The sequence below is a fragment of the Neolamprologus multifasciatus genome, chromosome 11, assembly GCF_963576455.1.
Source record: "Neolamprologus multifasciatus chromosome 11, fNeoMul1.2, whole genome shotgun sequence".
Classification (NCBI taxonomy): domain Eukaryota; kingdom Metazoa; phylum Chordata; class Actinopteri; order Cichliformes; family Cichlidae; genus Neolamprologus; species Neolamprologus multifasciatus.
Window position 1 is genome coordinate 6,533,550 of NC_140449.1, and position 19,454 is coordinate 6,553,003.

Here is a 19,454-nt window from a genome sequence, read left to right on the forward strand (position 1 = left end):
AGCTGAGCTCAACCTGTAATAGACACGGCTGTAGAAGCTGAAGGTGTGTTAAGTTTCGGTACTCCAACAGCTTGCAATCTAGCTGAGAGGAAAAACTGAACTCCTGACAATGACGTGGTCCGTAGCTCCACTGTCGCAAGAAGACTCGTGGCTGCCGAGCACCTATCCCCGTGAACTCTTGCTCTTGAGGCAACTTCCGGTCTGGCAGGAAGGGATGAAGCTGTCGAGATGGAGCTGGAGGAATGAGAAACATAATTTTTTTTACTTAATATACTGAAACAAGTAACAAAGATTAAACACAAAATGGATTAATGTAAATTAAATCCACATGTGCACAGAGGTCAATTAATTCCATTAAGAAAAAGGACACTTAAGCTGTCAATCAAACAGAAGGCTGCTGAGGTAACAGATGATATCTGAGTGTACTTTACTGCTACCATGAGAGATCAAACACAGAACAAGGAAAGGTAGAGTTTTTTGGAAGTCAACTTCTCGAACACCTAGATAATCCCTCTTACTAAACCCAATATACTTCAGACTTGGAAGAGATTTTGTTTTGATATATTACAAATCTTACCTGTACCCAGCTGTTCTAGGTGATGACAGAGGTGAACTTCCAGGTGTGCTAGTTGCAGGCACACACCCAGGGACGGGACAAACCAGGGTGCAAAACACGAGTCCACTCGGGTACAGGCTGCCAGTGCAATCGGAGAGACCAGCTGATCGCAGGGTAACTGGGACCCACAGTCACTATCCGAACTGGAAGGGAAACGTTGATAGAGAAAGCCCACAAGATTTACAAACGATCATTAAAGAGACTGCAATAAATGAGGAAAATTTTAAACTGACAGCGCCCTGTGAATATAAAATGATTCCATACGGAAATAATATCGAGAAAAAGATCCTAATATATGACTGGGATTCAGTACTTGACAGTTTTAAAGAAAACAGTAAATGATTTTCTATCAAACTTTGTTTTTTTTTAAATAACAAAAGCAATGGCCCAGCTGTGAAATAATGGTCACAAAAAAAAAGAAGAAAAAAAAGGAAAACCAATGGACTTATTAAAATAATCTGATTCTTATTAAGAGTGGAATGCTTTTGTGTTTGTGTACAAATTGTGTGACATCCATCTCAGGAAGCACACTGAGACCAGCCATACAGTTACTGAGAATTCAAAAAAAAGAAATGAAATAAGGTGAAATGTGAAAGAGCTTCCCCGCTGTTAGGAACATTATTACACATGCAGTTTCCAGGAGAAGCCCTCCGTGGACATTAATTGCATGTCATGGTTGATGATGTTGAATGGAAGGTAATTGAAGTGAATGACCATTTGCTCTGTAATTTGCTGCTACCATGATCCACCATAAAAACTCCAGCAGGAAACGCTCAAGACCTGAAAAATGCTGGTGCAAGCAGAGTACTCCTTAAAAAGATAAGCATCATATGTTGACAATTTTCATTACTTCCAGTTGGCAGGGCAGCCAAGTTATTTTTCTGGTGGAAACTAAAGTAAGGCAGATGAAACGAGGGAGTAAGGAAAGGGGGATCAATTTTGATCAAAAAAGACAAATAATTTAAACATAAAGGAAATGTAGTGTTCGGAATATGATTGTAATGAAATACAGATGTATATTTTGCTTTACACAGTATCTGGTCCTGAAGATTTTTTCTGTTGCTTTTCTTACATGTTTTCTTATTCCTTCCTCTCTGTTTTTCTCGAGCTCTCTAAGCCACACAGAATGTGGGCTCGGCAATGCTCTTCCGCTAAAAGTTCCCTAAATCCCAGATGGAAGTAAATAAGGGGAGAGAAAAAGAAAAAAAGAGATTAAAAGAAGACGAGGAAGGAAAGAAAAAAGAACAAAAAGAAAAATCGATGAAGGTCGGAAGATGTAACAGTAATGAAAAGAGGAAGCGGTGGCAGGGAGTAAAAGCACGCTCTTTGGGGTGCTATAGTATCTTGCAAGCCTCGTCCAACTCATCCCATCCTAGCTCAACCCTGCCCAGCCCAGGCCAGGCCAGGCCTAAGAACGTATGAGCCAAAGGGGGCCTGACTACTCTCGCTTCCCGTGAGCTTCCCCTCGATTAGATACACTCAAGGTAAGCAGGAAGGAATCCGGATGGGCCCTGACAGGCACTTGGTGTGCTGGGAAATCTCATTAGGCCGATCTGAACGCCTTCCAAGCCCGCTCCCTGCTCCTGCACACCAGATGTGGGGCGAGGGATACATTCTACTTCTTTGAGCTCAGCAGCCTGGGTGCACTCTCCTTCTGTTTTTTCTCCAACAGGACGGCACACGGTCTGTAGGTTCACACACATACCAGTGTGTAGACATAAACACGCTCTCATATGGACGGTTAAAGCAAAATTTCCTCACCTCTGTTCATCTCCTCCATCTCCATTATGATTGAGTACTATCCTCCACAGGTCTGAGGCCACCAGCTCTTTCTGCTGGTTGGTGAGGCTGAGGCTGGGCAACTGCAGCTGGCAGGCACAGCTCTCTGATAGGCTGAACTCCCGATATGGAACAAAGGTTTGCTGGAGCTCATCCCAGTACTCTAGACTGCATGGTACCTGAAAGCAAAGTAAGGAAAAAAATAGAGTAAATATATGTAAGTATATATATATATATATATATATATATATATATATATCGATCGTAGCGCTTGTAGAAATTGAGATTTCTGGAACTTTCTGGACTCTTTAATCATTCTTTGCTTCCTGTTGCCCCCACACAGCCAGCCTGTATGTACTACTCACAAATTAAAACTATCGCAGGTAGTTCAGAGCTTTGACAAAACTGTGAGGAAACACATTTCACAATGACATCATGAGGACCTATTTAACCAACAAGGCTTTTTCAAAACCCTCTGGGTTTCCTTATAGCATTACAGTTATACTGAGCAATTTTCTGTTAAAAATACTAACTTAATTTCTTATTGTTTCTATTGAATTTGGGCACACAATCAAGTGAGACCTCGTTATATATAATTTTTTCTATTGCAGATGAATGCCACAGATTCCTCTCTTAAACAGTTGCTTTTGATCCATTTAATAAAAGCATTTAACTAACTAATCCTCCATTTGGCCTCCTCTTGAGAAGGACACTTAAAACTTGAGTTTAGGTGTTCAATTGTTTTGAGAGCCAGGATATTCAATTCAATTCTATTTTATTTATACAGTGCCAGATCACAATAACAGTCGCCTCAAGGTGCTTTATATTGTAAGGTACACCTTTCAATAATACATACAGAGAAAAACAGTCATATGACCCCGTATGAGCAAGCACATTGGTGACAGTGGGAAGGGAAAAACTCCCTTTCAACAGGAAGAAACCTCTGGCAGAACCAGGCTCAGGGAGGGGCGGGGCCATCTGCCAGGACCAGTTGGGGTGAGAGAAGGAAGACGGGACAAAAGACATGCTGTGGAAGAGACCCAGAGATTATGACTGAGGGTTAACAGTTTCAGCTGGGGAGTTTTTAATCTCTTGGTATTTGTTAAGCATTACATAGTTGGCTCCTAAATCCCTACACACACTAGCTGTTTTTCATACTTTTGGGAAAGTTTAGTCTGCTATTATGGAACAGAACAATTGGAATTTAGGATAAAACATCCTTGATTTAGTTATGTACTATAATAGAGTATGGAGTGAACTATAGGTGAATGAAATGTACAGTGTAAGCGGTCCCAATAGATAAAGCCACGCCCACACTTAAACTAATTAACCATTTGCTGTGAGATAACAGGTAATATTTCTGTTCTGTGGATCCCCTAGCTGCGCATTAAGCTACAACGATAGTCTGCTAATCGTTAACCATTGATTCTTTACTGACCCTTAAAAGACATGGGGAATCCCCATTTCAGAGAACAAATGAGCAAGTGATTTCTTTTTATGGCATGTGCATTTCAACCTTGAATTTTACTCACTTCAGACACAACCGATCTTTAATCTCTCGTCTAGTTGGAAAAAATGACAGCGCTTTGACCACAGACCACCAACACAGCAAGCTGACAACTCATCTCCATAACAACATTTCACGACCACAGCATAACTAAACACCCAGCAACAGCATGCTGCAAGACGGCCATTAGCATCGAAGTCCTGGAGCCGTTTCTCACACTGAATAACAATCAGTTTTTGAGTGTTTTCACATTGAGTATCATTGATGTGATGACTGGTAGGGCTCCATTCATTCCTCTCACACTGCACCAAAATTAACATAAAGGTGTCTGGTACCCTCAGCGAAACCAAGCACCTGCAGATATTGGCTACTGATGGATCAGTAGTGGCAGCGCACTGAACGTGAACACAACTGAGGAATGCGCGTGTATGCTTTGGGTGCATTAGTACTGTCGGTGTGCATATGTCACATATGACAGTCCACTTGTTTACCGGAGGCATGAAACTCCTGAGACAATTACCAAACTCCTGGAACTGTCAGCAAGTTTGTATGTGTCAGAAGCCTTGTGCTCACAAAATGTGTGCATGCATCCATATATTCATGTGCAGGGCTGTACTGTTACAGAGGAATGGATGAGGTAACTGTAGCTTACATCATATAATCAATGTCACACAGGTTTTCCTGGAATCAACTTCTCATAATTGCACCTGACAGAGTTGTGCACCCGCAACCCCCAACGCTGAGCCACTGGAGCGGAAACTAGCTGAATCTCCACGGAGAATTCCCTGAAATGCATTGCTAAAACACCAGGCGTGCTTTTTTTTTCACCTGTGATATTTTATACACATGACAGCATGCAGAAAGGGATATATGAGGTGTATATATATGGTACAGTAGAATACATTTGCATGGTTGAATGTACGTCATGTTCCCCTTCACTTGTGGTGCAACTTTGGAGGAACGTCGAGATGAAATCGATAACTAAATCCAAAAATGTCAGAATGACGGAAAGAGGAAAAAAGGAGTTTTCTTAATGTGTAAGTTGAACATCTGGCACTTGCTTTCAGGAGGAGAAGGCACCTATGTATAATTCAAATGGATTGTGTATATGTGTTCAAGAAGAAAACGATGTATAATTGTACATATGAAAGAGAATATGCATGTATACGTATGTGTATACACAGGTGTGCGTATGTATGTGAGCGTATCATATAGTCTGGGCAGTGTCAGTTTCCGCTGCCTGATTGTGTGTGTATCTTATCTGATAAACAACATGTAGCCCTGAATAGCTGACATTCCCTTGGCTGCATGGGTCGAGATTGTGTTTTCCACAAGAACTCGACAGAGTAGGCCTGGCACCACGACCGCGGGCAAAACATACGCCAAAAAACGATCTGCTATCCTAAATTCCAACTTAATGTTCCATTTTGGGTTTGCTTTAAATCCGTGAGAAGCTACGGTACTGTGCAAAAGTCTTGAGTCACCCCTCATTTCTTTATATTTTGCTTCCAAGAAAACGCACTGTCTTGTAGTTATTTAAGATGATCTTGAGAAATGGTTCTCTAGTCTTTCTGAGAGACCCGCAAAGTTTGTCTTTGTCCATTTTCCGCTTTTTAAATCACTTTTAGTCCAGTCCTTATACAGTACCTGACCTTTTATTTTGGGTTGAGACATTTAAGATTGACCCATGAATCACTTAATGATTAAAAGAAAAAGGCAACTAACTCAAATGATGAACCAGTAACAGAAAACTTATCGAGACCATTTTAAATTGTATTTAGGCACTTGTTTTTTTTTTTATTGCAAAAACACATAATTTGTTTGCATTTCTTTAGTTCAATCTATGAAAAATTCTAAAGATAACAAAGTTTGAGAGAAATAAAATAATACCACCAATAAGATGAGTGTTGGTAGCTGGAAACTTGGTATATGTTCATGGCACATGGTGTGCAGTATGTCCTTAAAACATCTGAGGAAACTGAAGAAATAGAGGATAAGAAAAAAAGAAGAGCCAGGCCTAAGAGACTATCTACAGCAGATGAACTGTATCTAAACATCATCTTGTTAAGAAATAGGGAAAAAAATCTAGCAAAGATCTGAAACAGGACCTGAGAGATGCGTCTGGATTTTCAGTTGATCCATCAACTGTTTGCCAAAATCTCATCAGTAATGGTCTCAGTGGAAGGGTGCAAATCCAGTGAGAAAATGCTAAGGTATGCCACAATACACAAGAGAACTGGACTGAAAATCAGTGGCAACAGGTCTGATGGACGAATCCAAATTTGAAATTTCTGAGTCAAATCATTGTCAGTATGTAAGGAGGTGGACAGGCGAGAGGTACAACTGTGAGTGTCTACAGCCATCTGTAAAACACAGGTGGGGGATGTTGAAGGTTGTGTTAAAATTAATGGAAAAGTATCATCTGATTTTGATGTTACTGGAACGTACTCTGATTGGCATCGGTTTCACACTGCCAATGGAGTAAAAGCATACCTGGACAGCACAACACACAGTGAAACCCTATTAGTCATGGGCTGGCCTCCCTAGAGCCTGGAGCCCAATATTATTGAAGCAGTGTGGGATCATGTTGATAGAGAATGGAACAAAAGGCCGCCAACATCCAAAGAAGACCTCTAAATATCCTTTGTGAAGCCTGGAGAACTATTCCTGAAGACTGCTTAAAGAAATGACAAGAAAACTGCCTCGGAGAGTTCAGACTGTGTGAAACAATAAACATGCTCATACCAAATATTGACTTTCAAGCTTGTTAGACCTGTATAAACTCTGCTTTTGCCTTCTACAAAAAAATGCTGTATTTCCATGTATGTCTGCAGATGTTTCAATAAGTCACTGCACCCATTTCAGATTTTCTTGACTAAAAAGAAAGAAACGTGACTCAAGACACAACACTACATGTTAAGCACTTTTTAAAAACTATTTACAAATGTTATATTCAGAAGTGCTGGCAGCATTGTGCACGTATGGATGATATTTCCATTCATATAATTCACCTTTGTTTCTGAGAACTGAGGACTGTTCTCTACATGATTGTACTTCTCTCAGTCTGACTGCACAGCCACAATTTCTCTAAAGGTTAACTAAAGGCAGGCAAACTAAAGCAAATACACAACATACAGAAATTAAGTCAATTTCCATCACCAACCCAGGTGTGATTGCTACAAATTCTCAAGTATGTCTGTGCAACTGAAGACTCCCTCAGCTCGCTCTGGGGCCGTGGCTGCTGACATCCACAGCCATGTCTGCCATTACTTTTATTAACAATATCAACAGAGCTATTAGGTCTTCTGTTATTTCACTGATGCCTATATGTCTAAAAATTCCACTGCTTGCTACCTCTTATCAGCCAGCAGACAAATTGAATTGACATCAGCTTGAACAAATGTTTATTCAAGAGATGTAATAAAAATTGTAATGAAAATGACTCCTGCTATGCTGTCTCAGGTGGGCTGATATATGTTAACATTAATCAGTGTGGAAAATCAGGAATAAGCCCATGCAGAGATCTTCATGCTCACTCTTTTTTTGTGTTTTTACTCTGTTCTGCCAAACTCTTATAGGGAGACTGGAGATTTTAGTGGATGAGGTGCAAAAACTCCAGATCAAATTAACCACATGGACAGTCTTTTATTTTTATAGTGCATTAGCTGTGACTAATGCAGGTCCGCTTGAGCACTGTCCTGCTACAATAATAGTTACCTTGGCTAAAATTCCACCTCACTATTTCTGGGTAAATGTGTCGCTCTGAAGTAAAATACCCAGTTGTTTTACCTTCCAACATTTCTATTCATCGGAGAGAACGAGTGCATCGGCGGAAAGGGCGTGTCACAGATGTGAAGCTGATGGTGGACCTGTGTTTCATATAACATTAACAACGACAAAAACAAGTTATGGCTGAAGGTTGGTGGCTCATCTCAGGCTGCAGTGTTTTTATGATACCGCTCGCAGGCCAGAGGGGCCACGATGGCATAACGGAGGCCTGCTGGGACATGAAAGGCTATCCCCACAACGCCATGCACGCAAACAGCAGGGGAGCAGATGGTGTGATTTTTTTAATAAAGTCAGAGTAATTTGGGCAACTTCCTTCAACAGAGAGCGGATGATCACAGTAACACAATTGCATATTGTGAAAAGTCGGCATGGACAAAAGGCAATTGAATGAGACAAGACATTTACTTTACTGGATGCTGTGTCTGAACTAGAAATTTTATTCTCTGCTTTAACATGCTCCATCTCCTCCAGCTCCCCTGAGCTGGGGTCAAGCTGAATCATAGCTCCTGTGTTTGCTCCATGGTTCCCAGGCCCCACAGAAGCAGGAGGAGGGGAACACGAACAGGATGGACAGAAAAGAGAGGAAGAAGAACACCTGCTTATGATTCAGAGAACTGACTGCATGTAACAAGAAGGTGACAATGAGTCACCTTTCTCTCTTATCATCGGTTCATTGCTTCGGCACTCCACAGGTGGGAACCTGCGGATGCTCCATTAGGGATCAGATGCTTTTCAGCGGCAAGAGTCCCCCCCAACCAACCACCAAATTCTGACATTGCTCCCCTTCAACCGTACGTAAAAACAACTCAGGCAGCAATCTGACTTTGAGTAATGGAAGGAGGTTTGAATTCCCCCTCCGAGATACTGGAACCAGTTGGGAAACCACAACTATTTAAATGCAGGAAATCTTGATTTTATAAAATGTTAATATGATCTGCTCTGGGGACAAGCGAGCAGCAAGGCTCAGAGCAGGAGCCCCCCCCCACGCCAGTACAACCCTTCATTTATTCTGAAGAGCAGGGGAAAGTGGGGAAGGACTAAAGGAAAGGAGCAAGGGGGGAGTGTGACAAAAGGAGGGGGGGAGTGAGGAAAACCGATCGGAAAACCTATTTTTATTTTGTTTACATGCAGTCCTCTGTCCACCTGCTGATATGTTTAAAAAAATGACTTCATAAATGACAGAGAGCAATGAACACACAGCTTAATGCTGACTATCACTCGCCCATAACTACTTATTTCTTTTCTTTCCCTATGCCTCTCACTTTCCATTTCTCAAAATCTATCAGCCTCCATCTCTGCATAGCCACATGGTAATTTTAGAGGCCTGAGAAATTATGACTGCCTTCTCCCTCTCTCTTTCCCTCTCTTCAGTCTTGATGTAAAGTAAATGAAATTCCTTTGGAATACAAACTAAGCCATTACTGTGTTTTGGAGTTTTATGGCTGCATTTCCGTTCCCCTCAGCTGGACTTTCTTTCTGGTCCTGGGAGGAATTAAAAAAGCGAATTAAACGAGACCGCTGATGTTTCCTAAAAGGCAGCGCGTTACCATTATGTCACTGGGGCTACAATTAATCAAACCTGGGACTGCAATAACTTTGGCTGATGACCAAGAACTTCAGTTAAAATAACAACCGTAAATGTAATTTATCTGTAAACAGATATCCAATATCTTAGAATTACTTTCACGTCTAGTTTAGCTACAACATATTTAGCAGTGTTCAAAAACGTACAGGAATAGCGTTTAACACCGAATTTAAATCAGTTTAAACAAACAAACAAACACATTGTGTGTTATGTCCTACATTTGTACTACTACCAGCAGCTCTATGAACATGCTGCAGCATCGTTTACATGGATAACACAAAAACAGCAGAGAGACTCATTGCTTACTTTTTGATCCTTTACAGCTGGCTCAGCAGTTTTACAAGTTCTAGTCCTTTCTAATAGAAGACAACTAATGTTGCACAATGTGCTTTATAGATTTCTCTAACTTGTCAGAAGCAATGGCTTCCATTGCTTTTCTCTGCAGATGCTGCATCAAATCCCCACATGAAGGAGTTTTAACAACAGTTGTGTGCTCGGGGCCTCCTCTTTTCACCACTATCCCTGCAGTAGCCTCAACACCTGATTCCTTTTAACAGACTTGTCAGAAGAGATAGGACCATGCCACATGACAGGGGAAGAGGAGCAGAGTGGAAGATGTGGAAACCATATGTTCATCAACCACTGGTTCCATAACTCCTGCTGTGTAATACACACAACTCTAATACACATGTCTGTAGTCACAGGCATTATCGTTTACGTACTGGCACAGACATATGTAGTAATGCAGACGTAAATGCATGCTTCTTATTGACATCTGATATACTACTGTCCTAGTGGCTCACAACACATTGTGAATCAGTGTTATTTGTGTAAATGTGATCTGAAAACGCATTTTCTGTGCACAGGACACATGTGTAATAGTAACACGCATTATATTGCAGAGTATACATCAGGAAGGACGTACAGTTCATTTTTTCTGCCTGTCATTTCCAGCAGCTGCTAAATAATCAACATCCTCTTCCTTGGAGTAGAGAAAGTGTAGCATTGTCACACAGATCCTCTCACACTGAGGCTTCTGTAGGCATTATCAGAACTGCAAAAGACACCACCCCCTCTATGGTCATATATATATATTTCTTTAACCCCCTTTCACTCAATATTCTTTCCTATTCCTCCACCCACAATAACCCCTCCCCCCATTCCCAACTCTATCATCACATCTTCCTCCAACTCTCTCTCCTCTACACACATCAGCTCCCTCTTATTCTCTACTGTAACTCAATATGTGGCCAATCAGCTCGAGGGTTTGCTCAGGAGTTTTGCTCATTACAGACTTTACAGCTGTGGGGCCTCGCTGAAAGTCAGACATCTGCAGCACCTTCCAAAATCTTTCCTCTCCTGGGCCAGCACACATAAACAGACAGAATCTGTACTGTAGGTGAAATGGCTATGGGAGTTCAGGAAAGAATGTGAAAGATAAAGAGAGGAGATGGGGAGATGAGAAACCTATGCTGCAGCCGGAGAAAAATAGGAGAAGGAAAAGACGAGGACATCCAACCCCAAACCTTCAAACTGAATAAAAAAAGCTAAAAGCCAGTTGGGAATTATTTTGTCATAGTAAAACTTTGTACACTTACAATCACGAACTAATGCTAAACTGTTGTTACAATAATGTAATCTTTGATCGGCTGTCTGTATTTATGTACTTGACCCATCCTTGCATCATATTTTGAGAATCTAGTGGTAGATCATTTATCAGTCGCTATACAGCTGCTTCTCAGTCACACAATTGAATTTAAAACCACAATAACAAGGCCATTCAAATAAAATCAGACCAAACACAGATGGTTTTGACTGGGCTAAGAAGAGAGGGTGACAAAACATGTTTTGCATGTTCTGTTCCCACAAATTCAATTCCTAAAGGAATGGTCAAAAATATAAATCCAACCGACTGTTGCAATGACACTATGAGGCACTGAAAAATGTCATATTTCTGTTTCAAGAAAAAAAAAGAGAATATGGAGGAGGATGCAAAAGAACACAATTTGGGATGAATCTTTTCTTTAAGAATGAAAAGTTGGAAAGAGAGGATGGGGAAATGAGTGATAGGAGGAAAAGTGGGATGTCCTGTCCCCCACTGAGGCCCCGAAGGCTCGGTAGCTGCTGCACCCTGCCAAAATATAACCTCATCTGTGCTTTGAGACACCTGGCTATTCACACCAGAGCATGCACGATGACTTCCACAGCTGTCTGACCATGTATTACATGTTTGGAAAGACAGCAGGGGTCTCTGTCATTCAATAACATGCAGTGTATAGGAGTTCTCATGACTCATGTCAAGGGAATTACAAGGCCCCCCCCGGTCCAGCTCTACGACGCTTTATTTCCCTTTTAGTGCAGGTGATGTTAAGCAAAGACTACTGGCAGAGGTTTGTGGCTTCTCTCCTAATCTTGCATCTTAGTATCTGACTATAGCATCAGCACAATGAGCTGGACCATGGATTGGTTAATGCATCACTGTTCTTTGCTTTTTTGGAGTAAAGGCAGACATATAAGACATATACTCTCTATATACTATGGAAGGGACATAATATAACATAACATAAGAGGAACGGCTATGAAGAGAGAATGCAAATGCTAAGTGCCTAATACCTGCATTCTCTCTAATGGCCACCAGGGGGTAAAGCCTGCAAAATACTTCTGGTCCTGCAGAAGCCTCTAGGAAAATGTCACTTGCACCAACCTCTGTGAAAAACCTTTCCTGGTGGGTTTGTGGGCTCATTGGATGCCTATTTTGAAAACTTTGGTTATTCTAAGTATTACGCAAAAGGCTATCTTTTTGATTGAGAATGTTACTCGTCAGATTTGGTTTCAAACCCCGGGCGTCATTTTCTACCTGCAAGACATCTCCCAGGTCTGCAGTGCTGATCTCAGGGTCTTCTGTGGTGTTGAAGGGAACAGGTGTTATCCTGACAAAGGTAAGGACACGAGGTTCTGGGTATCTCCACAACATCACTCCTGGGGTATCGTCTGTCTCGCTGTAAAACACCACCTCATGTGGACCTGGCAGTCTCTGTGAAGCTGCGAGGAAAGAAAACAAAACAAAACAAAACAAAACAAAACAAAACAAAACAAAATAAAACAGGATTTTATTTAATTTGTCAGTGATTTTCTGTTGTGGTTATACCTCAGAGCAAGACTTACAGACTAAAAAGAGAAAACACATGACGAGTAACAGAAAAAAAGTGGCAGAACTAAAACAGCAAAAAGTAAACAAGGGGCAGAAAAGGATTCTGGGGCAAAAACCCGCTGATACACTGAATTGAACAATTATAAGAGTGGCCTCTTCCCCCCCGAAACATAGGTTAAAAAAAGCATTCTTTGCACTTTTTCTCCTTTTGGTTCAAAGGGACTATATTTAACTTGTATCCATGTTTTGTGTAGCAATGTTTGTATGGTTATTTGTACTATGGTATCTGAAACTACCAAAACAATTTTGCCTCAGAAATTGCTGTGGATGTTTCCATGCTTTCTGAGTGTTTATATGCATAAGGAGCCCTTCATAAACAGAGTGGCTAAGTAAACATTTTTGCTATTGAGTAAACGGCCATTGATTGAACCACGCCAAGCACCTGCAAAAGCTGGAGAACGCTGGATCTAAGCCTCTGAGTGGTGTTTTGACTCACTTTGTGGCTGCTGCTTGGGATTCAAGTCCTTTGGAAAAATGTTTATTTAAAAAAAAAAAACAGTCAAGCAGTGAATTTCTGCTTTGTTTGGTTCCAGGGCTTCACAAGTTGAAACTTTTGGTTTTGTATAAAACCATTTCTTGTCTGTGCCCTCTTAGAGGTGGACAGCATATTGTTCTTCAACAAAAAGGGCAGATGAAAGAACAGGCACATACATTCATGAGGTTTTGCTTTCAACTGAGAGAAAGTGGGTTAGAGACTCATTGTGCCCTCGTTTCCACCAAGCTTTCATTTACTCTTCCTGTCTATCTACCCCATCTATCCCTGTCAGACCTGGGGAGCGGCACTTCCTGGTCTCTTTGCTCTGGGGCCCAGTTGGACAACATGTTGCAGACAGATTGTCCTCTTGGTTCTAGTTCATTACTGTACTTTTTTTTTCTGCTTCAGCCAGAATATTAAATGCATCAAAGACCAGTTGAACAGTGCAACAAACAAAGACTCAACCACAGCTGACAGAGTGGACGGTTGGTCTACAGCCAGAGAGAAGTTTGATCCTCTGTGTATAATGTTGCTGTGTGTGTCTAAAGGACAGCGCACACAAAGCACAAAGAGAGGGAATAAACACCATGTTACTCAGAGTGGAAACAGGCAGACATGTCTGATGAAACTTCTTTTCACACAGGGCTTTGATCTGACTTTGATTTAAGTCGATGTGTATCTTAAGTGACATCTCACTTTGTCACAAAAGCTCTTTTTTTTAGTTTGTCCAACTCACTTACACGAATATATGAATAAACAGCCATTGTTACTGTTTATCCTATGGACCGAAAGTTATCAAGAAACAATTACTACTATTATTATTACATTTCAATCTCTGTTCTATGAGCCGCACATCATCTCTACATCAGATCAACATACAGCACATTGACATTCACCTGAGTCCTGGATATACTGGAAATGTCCTGTGCGTAAGTCATCTGAGCTGTGCTCTGTCCGAGGAGAGGGAGAGCCTGGAGACGGAGGTGGCTGGGTGTGGCAGGCCTTGCCTTTAGCACAGCTTTCAGCTGAATCCCCTTTCTGCAGGTGGAAGTAGGCACGGAGGTGCTCCTCTATCAGCTTCAGGCAGTTCAGGTGTTCCTGGCCCCAAAAGACCTGTTGTTGGGACAGAACAAAAAAGGTGAGATGACTGGGAGAAAGGATTAAAAGAGTAAAAGAGGAGCATAAGGAGCTCCAAATGGGGACAAGTCAAAAGAAGTTAAATAACAGATGAGCATGAGGATAAGGCTACATGTTACAGACTTCTGGCTCTTTCTTGAAAAGCTGCATCAACACTTTCTTTTCCAAAACAGGAAGAGAAGGAGTCAGGATTACCCTCATCATAACCCATTCACAACCTTACCAACATTACCCAACACAACCTTACGTCTTCCCCACTTATCCGCGGCATTCCCCTTCCCCTGTTCCATCAAAGCAAGTCTGCCTGGGGTTTGGACCAAGGACCAGGAATCTCTGAGTCAAAAACGCTTCACACATGGAGCTGCCCGACTGCTCGGCCGCCGCTCACTAGCTTTGCAAGGGTGGGTTATGACTAAACTCTTAAAAACAGGAAAATTTGGGGATTTTTTTTTTCCCCCAAGTTTTCGGAAAGAGAGCACGAAAAGAAGGAATCTGAGGGAATTCCGGTGGTTTTCGTACAGCACTTGATTAAAACACCACAAATGCCAATATTTGCAGAGGGAAATGTATGATTACGTATTAAGTGTTGAGTTGCGAGTGATGTTTCTGTTTGTGGGCACGCAATAAGAGCATTAGAGAATCATTGAATAAAAGGGGTCAGGGGGTTCCCCCTGAGCGAGTAATGTGGAATAATACACTTGTAATAATGTGCTCAGTCAGTCACATTGAAGAGGGACTTTTCAGTGTGGGCATTATGTAACTTGTGACAGGAAAAAAGCCACACATATTCTCCCCCACTTCCCAGCCTCTATTAATAGCTTTTTAATATTCCACCACTTAACCAGTAGATATGACTCAAATGTACAGTGAAATTACAGCATGTAATTTCTACTGTCATCGCTTCACTCCAAAGAGGACAGAAGCCATGGTGAATTAAAAAGGAATATCAGATTCAAGAGGAGTGTTCAGATTGTGAGAAGCTATGATGTGAGTGGGTGTCAGCATATAAATGCTGTATGGTTTAATTTGGAAACCAATGACAGTTAAGCGGCTGTTTTAGTGGGTGGTAGGTCTACCTTGAGATTAAGACTGGTGTTGAGCAGGAAGAAGCTCATTAAAACATTTACAAAGCATTCTTCAGAGAGACTCATTTCCATCTGCCTAATAATTAAACCTATACAAACCTGCAGGAGGCCTCCATTCAGGTCTAGTAGCAGTTTGGGGGGGCCGGGCTCGGGTCCAGGGCTGCCACTGTGGCGACACCAACGAGCCTCTAAGGAACTGCTGCAGGAAAATGGTCCCAACAGTACACGGCTCCGCTCCTTTAGTCCAGTTCTCACCAACACATCTTTTACCTCGAGCAGCACAGAGGCGGCCTGAATGGCATCTTGGAACACAAAAGAAGTAGCAATAAATGTCATGCACAGCACAGGGCAGAACTAAAGAGAGAAAACAGAAGGTAAACGATAAATGGTTTGTGGGTAAAGTAGAAGCAGGCGCTTAGTAATTCTACAATGGAAAAAAGGACAAAGGCTCAGACAAATGGGGAAAAGTTGAAAATCAATCCGGGTTTCAAAGTGAAATATCGATACCTCTAACGATGTAGAAAAACTAACACTGTTCATTTGCAACTGGGCCAGACGAAATTAAAAGACATAAACAACTGAACCTCAAGTATCAGCTGCACAAATGCTTGCCTCCATGTTTTTGCACTGGTCAATTACAACAGTCTGGCACTGTGATAACAGAGCAGCAAAACATACAATGCAGTTACACCAACCACATCCTCCTGGATATTGTGCTCGCCTGATGTTAATGGCATAAATACTTGGCTCTCTGGGGACGGAAACAACATTACTCTTCGCTCAGAACAGGCATATGTAAATGCCTTGTACCTCGTGTTTTGTGTGCAGATAACCAGCTAAACTATATTCAGTGTTAAGCCACCAGAAACACTGGGATTAGACAACATCTGGGTGTAAAATGTACAACACAGAAACATTAGTTAATATGATGGGGCTCCATGAGTTCATTTCATGGACAGAGGCACACTGGGGTATTTGAAACGGTCAAACTAATCTGAAACTGCATATCTTCGTCTTTATATTGTAAATTGCTAAAGTAAAAGGTTTAGCAGACACGTTACAATGAGAGAAAAGCCAAACACCCACTCATCCTGTAAGCCCCAAAGGTAGCAAAAGCCCCAGCTTAATAAGGAAAGCTTGAAACATCATCTGTCCTTTCCATTAAAACTGAGACGCATCATTGTGGTCACAAGCTCTCCTGAACTTGTAGTTTTGCTGCCATAACTCACTATACATGACAACTAGCTGTTGATGTGGGAGGGCTGATCAGGTCAGTTATAGCTACAGTGGTGGCAGCCCATTTGGAAACCTCAACACTGGATGACTAATAATGCCCTGAGAAGTGGTTCTTCAAACATGTCTTTTAACTTGAGACATTCTCACTCCAGCTGACTTGGCTGTTAGTCTGGGAAAGTCAAAGAAAGCAACACCTGTTTCTGCGTCTAGCAGGAAAACAGTTTTTGAACTTTGTCCGACTGTTTAATATTTCTTCATAAATGTGACCGAAAACATCATCGTTTTTTCACACGACACCTAAAAGCCAAAGAAAGAAGGAATACAATTAATGAAATGTCATAAAAATATTACTCAGTCATTTATCTGTTAAGGAAAATGACCCAGTATTACAACATCTCTGTGGAAAAGCATGAGAAACTCTAGTTTTAGCATTCGATTTTACGGTAGATGGGAATTTTTAATTGGTGGGAGAACAATCAGGTGGGAGTGGGCGCTAACTGGGCTTTGAGGAAGTTGAATCATAGCACAAACACAGGAGATCGCTAAGGACTTCAGGAAAAAAAAAATTGTCAATGGCTTGCCAGGCTGGAAAAGGTTACACAACGTTCTCTGAAGAGTGTGGAATCCACTGATCCACAGTCAGACAACATGTGTACAAATGAAGGGAATTCCAGAGCATCGTTACCCTTCACAGGCATGATCAACCATGCCAAGAGTGATGTGGGAGATCATACAGAAATCCCTGGTGGCTTCTAAGTTACTAAAAGTCTCTCTTGCAAGAGGTCATCAATGCAGCATCAATGAGGAAGACAAACCAATAATAATAATAATAATAATAATGGATTGCATTTATATAGCGCTTTTCGGGACCCTCAAAGCGCTTTACAATACCACTATTCATTCACTCTCATATTCATACACTGGTGAAGGCAGCTACAGTTGTAGCCACAGCTGCCCTGGGGCAGACTGACAGAAGCGAGGCTGCCATATCACGCCATCGGCCCCTCTGGCCATCACCAGTAGGCGGTAGGTGAAGTGTATTGCCCAAGGACACAACGACCGAGACTGTCCGAGCCCAACTCTTGAGCCATGATCGCAATGAATCATATCTGTTATTAACCTCTGTCTCTCTTCCACAGCATGTCTTTATCCTGTCTTCCTTCTCCGCCCCTCCCTGAGCCTGATTCTGCCGGAGGTTTCTTCCTGTTAAAAGGGAGTTTTTCCTTCCCACTGTCGCCAAAGTGCTGCTCATAGGGGGTCATATGATTGTTGGGTTTTTCTCTGTATCTATGAAGCGCTTTGAGGCGACTTTTGTTGTGATTTGGCGCTATATAAATAAAATTGAATTGAATTGAATGAGGAAACCAAAGCTCTCCAAACACAACACTGCTCCCTACTAGCAATTCACTAATGATAATTAGGACACCCCAGAAGGCTGTCCTGTATAAAAGATAGCATTTTTGGTTTAAATGAGAAGCCTCTAGTTTGGTAAAAAGGAAACACCGCACTGCAGCACAACAACCTTATTCTATCTGTGGAACAAAGAGGGATGGGGTTTGATTTGGGCCTGTTTACTGGATCTGGGCCAGGATGGCTCACCATCATTGATGGAGCAATTATTTCTGATATTTCACATCCTAGAGCCAGGACGTGAAATATCAGGATCTCAGAAGAAAGTGGGTCATGCAGAAATGTGATGCTTAGCAACAAAATGGTTAAAGAAGATGAAAATGATGCCTTGGAAAAGCAAAGTCAAAGTCCTGACCCTAATCCAACAGTTCATGGGAGAAAAAACCAATGATGTTTTGCACATTAGATTTGGCTAATGTTGCTCAAAGCGGTGTTCAGGACTGATCGGGAGAAAGGTTTAGCTGCAGTTATGAAAGAAATTGAAAGCAAGTCTTCATGCTTCAAGATATTTTACATTTCAGCAATAAGGAATTCAACCCAGAACTCAGTGGTTCAAAACTGGCCATAGGTGCCAATGTAGGATAAGATCTGGGAACTGCGAAAGAAATATGATTCATATCATTTTCACACTCAAACAGTTCAGTTCCCGTGAACAGGGACACCATTATCATGGAAGACAGCAATCCCATTAAGTCTCAACATAAGATAAAGGCAGTCAGAACAACTGTGCATTGAACTGCAGTGATACCTCTTTTTAAGGAAACAAGTAGACATGTAGCAAAAAGCTGCCAACAGCATAACAGAGGCAATGTATGGTCAAACATTCAGGATTTACCTCTATGATACTATAAGCTGTTTAAAACATGGTAAACCCTTGGTTAACTCAGAATTAGCACCCAGAAATAACAGTAGACAAAAACGCACTGTGCATGACATGATGTGTATGGAGCAGATGGCAAATTACACAGTGTTTGGATTGGCAGGCTACACTATCGATATTTTTCCATAAAAACCAGACCAAAAATAAAACTTTTTATTCCTTATATTTGAAAGCTTTAGGTAAAGACAGCCTACTTGGAGCTTGCGGTTCACTTGGGGTAAAGCAAAAAATAAATGGGGGTTGAAGGAGAGATGGAAAGGCATATGAATTGGGGGACTGGGGGAGGAGGTGACAAATGAGGAGATGAATAGATATAGACACGGATGGTGGGAAAGAGTGTGGAGACGAGAACAGAGGATATGAGAGAGAAAGTGAGCTATGATGTGATGAAGATATGACACACAAGGATACTCAAATCTTTCCAGGCTTGGTCAACTGACTAAGGAACATCTTATTCAACATTAAAGTGCAATAACACAACATGGGGTTCCAAAGAAAGACAACTTCTATTGCATAAGACAATCTGGGGTAAAAGTTAAACTGGGATGACTCATTTCTTTCAGGAAAGACATTGTTGATACAAGTTGGCAGCTTACCTGGTAATATCTCCTGGTGCCGTAGCACAGACAGAGCTTGGATATTACTTACTCAACTGTGGACAATGGGTTTATTTTCATGGCTACGATTTATTACACAGTTCAAGGGAACTCCCAAACTGGGTTGTTAAGATGAAAATCTTTCATG

The 19,454-nt window shown here is 41.5% G+C and overlaps 1 protein-coding gene across 5 annotated transcripts in view; it reads right to left on the reverse strand.

The window, feature by feature from the left end:
- vps13b (vacuolar protein sorting 13 homolog B) overlaps positions 1 to 19,454 on the reverse strand; it is a 317,427-nt gene that overhangs the window by 70,313 nt on the left and 227,660 nt on the right. For all 5 annotated transcript variants that reach the window (XM_085178382.1, XM_085178384.1, XM_085178380.1 and 2 more), the window contains 6 exons: positions 15,284 to 15,486; positions 13,859 to 14,075; positions 12,134 to 12,318; positions 2,378 to 2,574; positions 578 to 759; positions 14 to 234 (listed from right to left, as the gene is read on the reverse strand). In XM_085178382.1, the coding sequence (XP_085034508.1) occupies positions 14 to 234; positions 578 to 759; positions 2,378 to 2,574; positions 12,134 to 12,318; positions 13,859 to 14,075; positions 15,284 to 15,486 (1,205 nt within the window). The remainder of the gene's footprint in view (positions 1 to 13; positions 235 to 577; positions 760 to 2,377; positions 2,575 to 12,133; positions 12,319 to 13,858; positions 14,076 to 15,283; positions 15,487 to 19,454) is intronic.